This window comes from Plecotus auritus (assembly GCF_963455305.1).
Source record: "Plecotus auritus genome assembly, chromosome: 7".
NCBI classification, from domain to species: domain Eukaryota; kingdom Metazoa; phylum Chordata; class Mammalia; order Chiroptera; family Vespertilionidae; genus Plecotus; species Plecotus auritus.
In genome coordinates, this window is record NC_137774.1 from 111,972,141 (window position 1) to 111,985,319 (window position 13,179).

The 13,179-nt window shown below is 37.3% G+C and overlaps 1 protein-coding gene across 1 annotated transcript in view; it reads left to right on the top strand.

Moving 5' to 3' along the window:
• The window catches only part of FBXL17 (F-box and leucine rich repeat protein 17), a 491,914-nt gene that overhangs the window by 155,060 nt on the left and 323,675 nt on the right, over nucleotides 1–13,179 (top strand). The window contains exon 5 of the mRNA XM_080679035.1: nucleotides 6,744–6,851. Within this exon, the coding sequence (XP_080535161.1) occupies nucleotides 6,744–6,851 (108 nt within the window). The remainder of the gene's footprint in view (nucleotides 1–6,743; nucleotides 6,852–13,179) is intronic.

Genomic DNA, 13,179 nt, shown 5'->3' on the forward strand with positions numbered 1-13,179 from the left:
TTAGCTATTGTAGTAAATTGTGCTGCTATGAACATAGGGGTGCATATATCCTTTCTGATTGGTGTTTCTAGTTTCTTGGGATATATTCCTAGAAGTGGGATTACTGGGTCAAATGGGAGTTCCATTTTTAATTTTTTTAGGAAACGCCATACTGTTTTCCACAGTGGCTGCACCGGTCTGCATTCCCACCAGCAGTGCAAGAGGGTTCCTTTTTCTCTGCATCCTCACCAGCACTTGTCATTTGTTGATTTGTTGATGATAGCCATTCTGACAGGTGTGAGATGGTACTGCATTGTCGTTTTGATTTGCATCTCTCAGATGATTAGTGACTTTGAGCAGGTTTTCATCTATCTCTTGGCCTTCTGTATGTCCTCTTTCGAAAAGTGTGTATTTAGGTCCTTTGCCCACTTTTTGATTGGATTGTTTATCTTCCTTTTGTTAAGTTGTATGAGTTCCCTATACATTTGAAGATTAAATTCTTATCAGAGATAGCATTGGCAAATATGTTCTCCCATGCAGTGGGCTTTCTTGTTGTTTGTTGATGATTTCTTTTGCTGTGCAGAAGCTTTTTACTTTGATGTAGTCCCATTTGTTTATTTTTTTCCTTAATTTCCATTGCCCTAAGTGCTGTGTCTGTAAAGATATTGCTATGACAAATGTCTGCTATTTTTCTGCCTATAGCTTCTTCTTAAGATTTTTATGGTTTCCCATCTTATCTTTAAGTCCTTTATCCATTTTGAGTTTATTTTTGTGTATGGTGTAAGTTGGTGGTCTAGTTTCATTTTTTTTGCGTCAACCTGTCCAATTTTCCCAACACCATTTATTGAAGAGACTGTTTTGACTCCACTGTATGCTCTTGCCTCCTTTGTCAAATATTAATTGAGCATAATGGCTTGCGTCGATTTCTGGGTTCTCTGTTCTATTCCATTTGTCTATTTATATCTGTTCTTGTGCCAGTACCAGGCAGTTTTGAGAACAGTGGCTTTGTAGTATAGTTTGATATCTGTTTGGTATTGTAATCCCTCCAACTTTACTCTTCTTTCTCAAGATTGCTGCAGCTATTCAGCGTCTTTTTTTTTTTTTTTTAATTTCAGATGAATTTTTGGAGAGTTTTTTCTAGGTCTTTGAAATATGCTGTTGGTATTTTAATGGGGATTGCATTGAATCTATAGATTGCTTTGGGTAGTATGGACATTATAATGATGTTGATTCTACCAATCCAGTATATTCTTCCATTTGTTTATGTCTTCCTCTATCTCTTTTTTCAGCATACTGTAATTTTCTGATTACAGGTCCTTTACCTCCTTTTTTAAATTTATTCCTAGGTATCTTAATGCTTTTGTTGCTATGGTAAATGTAAATGTGATGTTTTATAAGTGGATGGGGCTATTGCTGAAACAAGATTGGCAGTAGTAATAACTAGTAATCATTGTAATTAGTACTTATTGAAGCTAGATGAATGGTAAATGAGGATTTATTTTACTATTTTTGTCTACTTTTGTATATTTTTAAAAATTTTCATAATAAAAAGCTAAACAAATTAAATGTAATTGCTTTGTTAAATTTCAGATTTAGTTAATGAAATAATTAATTATATCATACTAATTTAAAGTCAAATTAATGAATTTGAATTCTTAAATAATTATTGTTTTTCTTATGATATATAGTAGGAATGTTTATTATACTGTCTACTAAAATGATAAGAGGCATGTAATTGAATGTTTGGGAAAGTCTACTTTGTAATAATTGAGTATAATTTTTGAGTATATTTTTGGCTTATTTCCATGCAAACTATGTAATTATGGTATATATAGAAAGTAAAAATTCATTGACTACTGCAAATGGCTATATTAATATAGGATCACACTTGTTATGTTTGTTTAGTATTTGCTCTTTTCATTAGATTGTAAGTTCTATAAGGTTAATCTGTCTGTCTTAATCATTGTATGTAGCACAGTACTTGGCACATAAAATATGCTCAATAAATACAGGTGTCTGACCATAGTTTAAAAGAAAATTATTTATGTCTACATAATCTTCTTTTAGATTTCTTTTAAAAATTTACTAAAGCTATAGCATTTTTATTACTGAAATGATTCATAAAGCAAATTCATACCAAGTATTTGTCTCCATATTTAACTGTTTTCTTTTATGTAACAAGTGCTCATTTGTTTTGTGTTTTTGTAATACTATTTCAAATGTGAAGGCTTTTTAGTGCATTAATTGTAAGGTACATAGTATATCCTGTGAAAAATATAATACAGAAGAGCAAAGGAATAAGAAAATGAAAAAAAAATTACATTAGCTTTTAAATAGTTGTATAAATAAATGGAGACATTTTATGGTGTTCCACTTTTAAAACTCCAATAATGAGTTATTTTACTTCCCCTGTCTCTCTAAAAAACACACAAATAATGGTGTAGCTACTAGGTAGGTAAATAAAATTCCTTCTACTTGGTATTTTTATCATCATAGTACTTCACATCTTCTTTGTCAGTTGTCTGATGAGGGTGCTTCCTGAGTATGGCCTGTGGCTAGGCCTTACTGAGGTATTCCTTGGTATAGTATGCCACTGTCTCCTTGGAGGCATGGGACCTGCTGCAGGCATCGCCTCCTGGCCAATCTTTAGCTGCCCTGTGTGTACCTGCTGGACTTTGAAGTTCAATATTTCCTTCATCACCCTTTTTTTAGAGCCTTTAATGAATGGCTTCATCAGTTAAATGCTTGCAGTATGTTGGAACTCAAGGGATCTGATAGTTTTTAAAGCTCATTCTCATATTACCAATAAAAAAGACTCACTCAATATGAAGTCACAACCAGTCTGCCTGGCTTTCAACCCTCCATAATCAGGTTCCTCTTCAACCTTGGTTTCAGATCTAGTCAGAAGGCCTTGGCAAACTGAACTAAACTAATCTGGGATGCAATGGTCAGTCTCAAATATTCCCAGAAATGTTACTAGTAGATGTGGGAGCCAGACCTGGTCACATCCCAACCTGTAGCCTCTGCTCTTGGAGTCAGGGACTGCCCTTATGTTCACACTGCACTAGTGTTTAACATGTGTTGTGCATGTAGTAAGTGCCCAAATATTTGTTGAATTAAAGGGAGTTAAGAGACTTTCAACCCTGAGTGAAACAGCCCTTCAATACACACATCATATATGTGACATTTTTATTTTATTTTATTTTTAAAGACATTGCTGACTCAGTGGACTGGGGTACCCAGTGCTGGGGTCACTGCTCTTCTGTTTTCCTGACCCAGTATCCCATTCATGTGGTTGACACCTGCTACATGTCAGAGGGGATACTTAGACAACTAAACTCGGTTCCAGCTGAGTTTAGAATCCATATGGCTTCTCTAGTCTGGTGAATCTCACTGAAATGAAATACGTGGAAATGTTTTTGTCTTTGGTTATAAAGCTCAGTTAGAACCTAGCCTAAGCAGGTTTCTTTATGCTGGCTGCATTTTGCATTCAGAAGGTGAGGGTACCCCATAGACCCACTGACCACTCTGACTGCAAGACATGAAAAAAGTAATCAAAGTTTAGTATTCCTCCTGGAAAATCCCCTAGGAAGTAGGTTTGCTATGCCCTTGGTCCCTGTTGCTTTGCTCCTTTTTCTTGGAGGTGGAAAGAAGGCCTTGAATTGGTCTGAGAATTGGAGTGAGATCAGTTAGTATCTCCACTAATTTCCTCACATTAATTTTTCAGTTCACTCCAGAATCAAAGTGCTGCTGTTGCTTTCTTTCAAAATCTTGCTCTTACCTTCATGAAGCCATTTATCTCATTCTTAGCTTCTTTGTGCCACTTGGAACCAATAAGATCAAAGTTTAAATTTTCTTGGCAGAGCTAAAGATCTTATATGTAGAGCCCATGGACACAGACAACAGTGTGGTGAAAACCAGAGGATGGTGGGTGGAGGCTGGGTGGGCAAAGGTGGGGACAATGGGGGACATCTGTAATAGTGTCAACAAATAAAATAAAAAAAGATTTGTTTTCAATATTGAACCAACAAGTCATTGACATGCATCAAGACAGTACTTCATCTGCTCTAACCTGTGTGGCTCAGTTGGTTGAGCATTGTTCCATGCACCAAGAGGTTGCCGGTTCGATTCCTGGTCAGGGCACATGCCTGGGTGTGCCTCTATCCCCAGTAGGGTATGTGCAGGAGGCAGGCAATTGATGTTTCTCTCTCTCTTCCTCTCTCTTCCCCTGTCTCTCTAAAAAATCAATAAAAAACAAATAAAAAAACACACACATAAGACAATACTTCATCCACTTGTTCATTTTTATTTTTCAAGTTCCTGTTGTTGTCAGGCCCTGTGCCAGGCACTGGGGCTAGAGTGGTGAATGAGATAGATGGGGAGACCGTCACATGGTGAACAAGGAGAGAAAATGCTAAGATGAAATGAGATGGGAGAGACAAGGAAGAGTCAGATCATGCAGGGCCTTGTAGATTATAGGAGTTTGGATTTCACTCTTAAGATAATTGGTACCACGGGAGGATTTTTAAGAGCAGACTGACATGATCTGATTTACACTCTTTGAAAGATTACTGTGGCTTGATGGATGGAGAATAGATTTGTGAGGTCAAGAATATCAGAAAGAGGGCCAGTGTGCAGGCTATTGACGATGTCCATGAAAAGGAGACATATCTTAGCTGAGAGTCAGGAAGGCCCATTTTTAATTTATCAGTGGCACCCTTAGTTTTTAATATGCTGAAGCATACTTTTAAGGGCAGAATTAATCTTTTATCAGATGTACTATGGATGCTGTTGGTTTTGTTATTTTAGGAAAATGCTCTTGTGTTGTTTTAGAATTAATGCTATCCAAATACCTTTATTTTTTAGTATATATCCAGAATATATGAGTCACCAATATTAAAGCTAATGCAAAAGAGATGTAAGTTGTTACTCTTTGAAAAACTAATAGAAGTGTTCAACTTGATTTTAGCTTGACTATGAGGAAAGTGAATCTGAAATTAAGTGTATGATAGTGAATATTTGGATCTTTTATAAGCTACAACTTTGTGGAACAGTGAAGAAAATGTTAGGAAAATTATAAGATCATTTTATACATGGAAATTTTTTGGAGGTGGGGGGAGACTGAAAGGAATTTCATCCTGCCTTTTGTTTAAATATATCAGGGCCTGGTACAAATGCCAAAAGCTGTCAGTGTAACTTCTTTACAGCACTGAGGCCTCAAGTTTCACATGGCTAAGAGTCATTCAGGGGCTTGTTAAAAATACAGATTCTTGGGCTTCATCCCTTTGGCTCTGAGTTTTTAATAAATTTCTTGGGATTCTAATAGGTATTGCATTAGTCAGCGTTCTCCAGAGAAATAGAATCAGTATGAGATATGTGTGTGTGTGTGTGTGTGTGTGTGTGTGTGTGTAAAGAAATTAATGTAAGGAATTGGCTTGTGATTATGGAGGCTGAGAAGGCCCCAAAGCTGCAGTTGGTAATCTGAGACACATGAAAGTTGATAGTATACTAGAGGCCCAGTGCACGAAATTCGTGCCTGCACCCTCTCAGTCCGGGAGAGTTGGGGGATGCCACGGAGGCAGGAGAGGCTCCCACTACCACTACTGTGTTCACCAGCCTGTGAGCCTAGCTTCTGGCTGATCGGTGCTCCCCCTGTGGGAATGCACTGACCATCAGGGGGCAGCTCCTGCATTGAGCATCTGCCCCCTGGTGGTCAGTGCGTGTCATAGTGACTGGTTGTTCCGCTGTTTGGTCAATTTGCATATTAGCCTTGTATTATATAGGATAGTATAGTTCTAGTCTGAGTCCAAAGGCTTAAGAAATGTGAGAGCTGATGGTGTGAGTTCCAGTACAAGTTTGAGTCTGAGGGTAGGAGATCTATGTCCCAGGTCTGAGAGAGCCAGAGAGAGAGAACAAATTCCTTCTTATTCGGCCTTTTGTTCCATTAAGTGGGTTGGATGAGAAACCCCTACCCACACTGGGAAGGGCATTCTTGCTTTACTCTTTCTTTTCAAATGTTAATCTCATCCAGAAACACTCTCACAGACACACCCAGAATAATGTTTAACCAAATATCTGGGTACCTTCTGGCATTGTCAAGTTGACGTATAAAATTAACCATTATACCATCCAAATCGGAAGAATTTGAAGCAGTGAGGAGCAAAACTAGATTTCTTGGAAGAAACACTGGAAGGGAGAAAGACATCTTATAAAGAGATCATTGTTGCACTTTAGGAACCAACTGTAAAGTTTTAATTATAAAAAAATGCCCAGACTAGGCAAATCCATAGACAGAAAGTTGCCAGGCAGTCCGGGGGCAGCAGGTGGAATAGGGGGTGATAGCCAATAGAGGCATGGGGTTTCTATTTTCAGTGATGAACGTGTTTTGAAATTTTATATTGGTGATGGTTGCACAACCTTGTGAATATACTAAAAACCACTGAACGTTAACCTTTGAAAAGGTGGATTTTATAGTATGTGAATTATATGTCAATAAAAATATCTATTGAGAGAGAGATGAAGAAGTGCAGGTAGATGGTGTCGACATCTTTGAGATGTTTTCTATGAAATGGAAAAACGGGATGATAGAAGAGGTGTGGGGTGGAGGGAGGATTTCAATAGCCCACAAGAAATATGTCAGCGTGTGTGCAAACTGATTCAAATGATCTAATGGCGAAGGAAATATGAATGGTGCGAGCTGGGCAGAGGGAATCTGAAATGCATTGGAATTCCCCTGAATAACTTGCTTCACGTCTCTTCCCCAGGTGACAGATCAGTCCGTGAAAGCCTTTGCCGAGCACTGTCCAGAGCTTCAGTATGTTGGCTTCATGGGCTGTTCGGTAACTTCTAAAGGAGTCATTCACCTAACTAAGGTAGGTGCCCTGCTACTTCCCCTAAGTGTTTCCAATTGTCATTGATAAAGGTACTGAATGAGAAATAGGTCATTTTAGAAGCATGCTAGTGTTTGATAAAGTTAAAACCAGTGTAAGGCAACAATGCCAAACCCATGTTTTCTAAAATGGGTCACTTATTTTTTTAAATAAGCAGCTTACTTTTTTGCTTTTTTATTGCTAATAAGTATGAAATACACTTGAGTGGCCAGATTATTGTGATCTCTGAACGCATAATAATCTGGCCACTCAGTGTATATCCTATATAATAAAAGGCTAATATGTAAATTGTCCCCTCAACCAGGATTTCGACCAGCAGGCAGGCCGGCCGGCCAACTGCCCACGTCCCCTCCCCCTGGCCAGGCTGGCAGGACCCCACCCATGCAGAAATTCATGCACCGGGCCTCTAATATATATACACATACACTGAGTGGCCAGATTATTATGCGTTCAGAGATCATAATAATCTGGCCATTCAGTGTATATGCATGAAATAAACTGATATATGTGACAAGAATTATTTAAATGCTAACAGTAATGTATTGCATTTAGAAGGTGTTTTGATGGAAGTTTTAAGTGTTCATATGTCATTAGGTCCTCTAAACATTTGGCTTTTAAGAAGGGAATGTGGTCACTGCGTATTTTTAAGCTGAGTATGTAAGGTGAAAGAGAAGTGAATGTATATAGAAAAGTAACCTTATAGCTTTCACATACACTAAATATATGAAATCTCGTATTTCAGAAGTGATGGAAATGCTAGTTCCTTTGTAATCTTGCACTTATGTGCCATCTCTGCTGCTTCCCAGAGCTCTAAAATAATTAGCAGTTAATTCTTACATGTAATGAGAAAAACTGGTTACTATAAAATTTACCTGTGTGTTGTCTGAAATTGTCATTGCATAGGTTTTAACTGTTTTATATAGTACTTAGGAGAATGAATGAGTCTTGCCTTTTCCACTTAAAAGCTGAGATTTTATTCACTACTGTTAGAAAACAGCAGTGTTAGCAGCACAAGGCTGATATAAAACAGGTAAGATCCCATGTTTGTTTGGGCTTGGTCTCTTCAGGTCTCTTTAAGCTTACAGTTTAGCAGTAAATAATATTTTCTTTTTTCCTTTCTAGGAAAAGAGCGACTTTTACAAAGTTACCTAGGACTGTAGCAATAAAGCACAGGGATAGGAGCCTAGGCTCTGTTGTCAGCTTGGCCTTGAAGCTCAGCTCTGCCACTTATTAACTAAGCAAAAAAAAATAATTTTTCAGGGTGTTAATTGAAGTAATATATGCAAGGTGCTTGCCTCTGTATCGAGATTGCAATAAGTGCTAAGTAAATGTTAGTTACTAATATGTATTAGCTTATGTGCTATGATACCTAAATTGCTGGAAAATTAAAGTAAACTTTGAGAAAAAAAATCAAATTACTGTTCTAGTCTAGTACATCTAAAACAGAGGCTGTGATAGTCCTGTGTCTTAAGTGACTGAGCAGCTTTAATTGTATTTTGAGGATCAGAACCTAAAGCCAATGGGGAGAGAGGGTAGGCACCTTATTCTCAATTATTGCTCTATGAGATCATCTTAGTATAACCATGTGTAACCGTAATTTTTTATTCATTTCCTGTAAACATGCCTGAACATCTTGGTAGATGAAGGTTTTTCTAATCACATCTTTGCTGTTTATAGTGTAGAGTAGAAAGCCTTCGGATGAGCAGATCGTGCACAAGTGTTACAGTGACCATATGTGAGAATTTACCATCACTAGAAATTGTACTCATTAAAGGCAAAACAAGACTTATTGGATCATTAAGTGCTTCTCTGAGCATTTTGAGATTAGCCAAAAATTATGGTACACTGGTACATAAAAGATCAGAATTATTCTCTGACAAAATAGCAGCTACAGCAAATGTCTGCACTGGAATGGTTGGAAACATGGGGATCCATATTTGGGAAGAAGTGATGAGAACTTTTGTGGTCTTTATTTAACAGTTGAGGATGTTAGTGAGTTGTCCTATGTGGCAGAATTTAATCTCCTCCATCACAGGTATGTTCTTTTTTATTGCAATGTACCTATTTGTAAACATAAAATATCTCCATCTTGCTCTCTTGCTCTTCCTTCTACTTTTTAAAAACAAGTTTAGCCAAATGCAAATAAATAGTTAACCTCTAGTGCCTAAATATTATTTGCCACTATAGGGACTAGTAGAAACATGTCAAAAAGAGCCAAAAGCCAACATGTAGTAGCTCTCACTGGCCTAAGTTGAGATACTTTGAGACTCAAAAAGGAAAATGATTGCAATAGATTAAAACAAACAAAATGTATAAAAGTCATGAGTCCATAGTGATATATAAAGAACAAAACAAAAATGGATTTCTTCTTTCAGCTAAGATGGAGTAATAAGGACCAGATTTACTCTCTTCCCTGAAACAACCACCCCCCACCAAAAAAAAAAAAAAAAAAAAAAAAAAAAAGAACAACCACACACTGCTGGGCTGACCAGCAGCGCCTGAACGAGGGATGAACAGATTACTCAGACACAGTTTGACTGTGCAAGAGAGGGCTAAAGGGCCCCTGGCTCTAGTGGCCAGAGCCGCCTCTGTTGCTTGCCTCGTTAGGCCTTCATTGGAATTTTTATCTTTAGATACAATCAATAGGGTGAGTAATCTTGGGAAGACACCTGTTTACATTGTCCTCTTGGCAAAGGCATCCAGGGATTAAGCATAAGGATTCCAATAAACACCTGGAGGTCTGCACATCCACAGGCTTGTTTGGAAAGGTCAAGGAATAATTAGGGGCGCTGCCTTTGACACTCCCCTAAGTCGGAATTCCGATAAACAGGGCAGGCGGCCTTCCACAAACTTCCCTTTTACCAGAATGTCCTTTTTACAGCTTTCCAACTAAGTCTCATTGTGCTCCCCAACATACCAGACAAAATATATGAAACAATGGTCTTCAAGACACTGGGTATCAAGGACAATGATCCCGGAGATATGAGGAACAAACAAGAGGAGCCCTGTGATTGCCTCTGTCCAATGCATTGAAAGAGGTTCCAACTCTCGGCACTGGAGGCACGACCAGGTGAAACTCAGTTCACTGTCAGAGTTGAGGCAGAAAAGAAAGTCCAGGGAGACCAAGGCAGCCCGAATTGAGAGGCCAGACTACCAGGGTGGCAAGAACCATATAGAGGACCTCAGAGATCTGTGGGTCCCGTGTGCATCCAACCCTACATAACCCATGAGTAAAGAAGAAATCAAAAGAGAAATTAGAAAGTATTTTGAAATGAAGGATAATGAAAACACAACACATTAGATTTAGTGCGATGCTGCTAACGTGCTCTTTTGGAAAAATTACAGTAGTACTCCCCTCACCCATCTGTGGATTCAGTTACCTGCAGCCAACCATATTCTGAAAATATTGGATGAAAAATTCCAGAGATAAACAACTCATATGTTTTCAATTTAAATGTGTTGTTCTGAGTAGTGTGATAAAGTCTCATGTCATTCTGATCCGTCCCTCCTGGGATGTATATACAAGAGGATATTTTGAGAGACAAAGAGACTAGATTCATACAACTTTTGTTACAGTGTATTACAATAATTATTCGATTATGTTGTTAATTTCTTGTCTAACTTAAAAATTAAACTTTATCATAGGCATTTATGTATAGGGAAAAAACACACCTATATATGGGAATTTGGTACTATCTGCAGTTTCAGGCATTCTCTGGGGTCTTGAAATGTATCCTGTGCAGAGAAGGGGGGACTACTGTAATAGCACTGAATGCCTACATAGGAAAAAAATGAAAGGTCTCAAATCAATGACATACCTTTTGACACTTGAGACAAAAAAAAAAAAGAACAAATTAAATTCAAAGTAAACAGAGGAAAGGAAATAATAAAATTCAAAGTGGAAATAAATTAGATGGAAAATAAAAATTACAGAGAAAGTTAATAAAACCAAATGCTGTTTTTTTATAAAATAGATAAAGTTGATAAATTTCTATTCAGACTGATTAAGGAAGAGAGAGATATAGAGAACACAAATTGCCAGTGTCACGACTCAGAGGAGTGATATAACTTACAGATTCTACAGATACTCAAAGTGTAACAAGGGAATATTATGGACATCTTTATGCCTATAAATTCAACAAATTCTTTGAAATGGAAAATGTATTTGAGAAATACAAACTACCAAAGCTTACTCAAGAGAAAATAGATTATCTTAATACCCCTGTCTCTGAAAGAAATTGCATTTGTAGTTAAAAACCTTCTCTCCAGTAATACTCAAGGCTCAGATTGCTCACTGGTGAATTCTACCAAATATTTGTTAATATATTAAAAATGTTATCAGTAAGAGATGTATACTTGAGGATTTGCTAGTGAAATTATACAATGTTAGGGATTTGGTTTAAAATATTAAAAAGTGGGTAAAAAGAAGGAAAAGAGAAAATGGATAGGCCAGTAAAAGAGACAAAAAATGACAAAATACAGATAATTGAGCTGGGCTATAGGGCATGGAAATTCATGATACTATTCTCATTACATTTTTACATTAAAAAACTTTTCATAATAAGAAAAGCCTGCAAGGTGTTAGAAAGTTTAAAATGTTATTAATGTAACATTATAAAATCATACTATTCAATATCATAATTTAAAAAATTTATATTTATTGTTGAAAGTATTACAGATATCCCCCTTTCCCCCCATTGGCCCCCTCCGCCTGGAACCACTCCCCTCCCCCCCTCCCCCAGGCTTTACTACCCTACTGTCTGTGTCCATGGGTTATGCATATATGTCTATAAGTTCTTTGGGTAATCTGTTCCCATCCCTTCTTCCCCCATTCCCTTTGTGATTCATCAGTCTGTTCCATGCTTCTATGTCTCTGAATCAATTTTGTTCATCACTCTATTTTGTTCATTAAGTGAGATCATGTGATACTTGTCTTTCTCTGACTGGCTTATTTTGCTTAGCATAATTCTCTTCAGATCCCTCTATGCCAGTGGTTCTCAACCTTTCTAATGCCACAACCCTTTAATACAGTTCCTCATGTTGTGGTGACCCCCAACCATAAAATTATTTTCGTTGCTACTTCATAACTGTAATTTTGCTACCGTTAATGAATCGTAATGTAAAGATCTGTGTTTTCTGATGGTCTTAGGTGACCTTGCTAGCGGTTCTCAACCTGTGGGTCGCGACCCACAGGTTGAGAACTGCTGCTGTAGAGCCTAAGACCATCGGAAAACACAGATATTTACATTACGATTCATTAACGGTAGCAAAATTACAGTTATGAAGTAGCAACGAAAATAATTTTATGGTTGGGGGTCACCACAACATGAGGAACTGTATTAAAGGGTCGCGGCATTAGAAAGGTTGAGAACCACTGCATGCTATCTCAAAGGGTAAGAGATCCTTCTTTTTTACAGCTGCATAGTATTCCATGGTATAAATGTACCACAGCTTTTTTATCCACTCATCTACTAATGGGCACTTGGGCTATTTCCAGATCTAAGCTATTTTAAAGAGTGCTAATATGAAAGTAAGAGTGCATATATTCTTTCCGATTGGTGTTTCAGGCTTCTTAGGATATATTCATAGAAGTAGGATCACTGGGTCAGATAGCAGTGTCATTTTTAATTTTTGAGAAAACCCCACACTGTTTTTTATAGTGGCTGCACCAGTCCGCATTCCCACCAGCAATGTACTAGGGTTCTCTTTTCTCCACATAATAGCATTAGAGATGCTCAGCATAATATTTAAGAATATATTAACCTAATATTAATTTAAAAATCAGTTGAACAAATAGGCTTATGGAGTCTGCAATGTCAAATGGCTAATTATTTTTACATGTAGTTGGAGTGCAAACCTCAGAAATGCGTGGGTTTCTGAATTTAATTCCACATATCCCTTATGAATTGATTTATATCAGATCAGTTCAAATGCTTACAATTAGTCAGGAAGATCTTATTTTAAACTAGAGGCCTAATGCATGAAAATTGTGAAAGAGTAGGCCTTTCTTCCTCTGGCTGCCGGCACTGGCTTCCCTGCTTTCCTCACAGCCCCGGCTTTGTCCAAAAGGATGTCTGGTCTAATTAGCATATTATGCTTTTATTATTACAGATAACTATTAAGGAAGATGGCAAAGAAGTTTTGACAAAAAAGTTTATTTTTAGTATATACTATGTAAAATTTTTATATTTTTCATAATTTAGGGATAGATATATTTTTTAGATTGTTAATATATTTTAAAGTTTTGACTGTTTATTTAGTAACTAGAGGCCCGGTGCACGAAATTCGTGCACAGGGGTGTGTGTGTCCC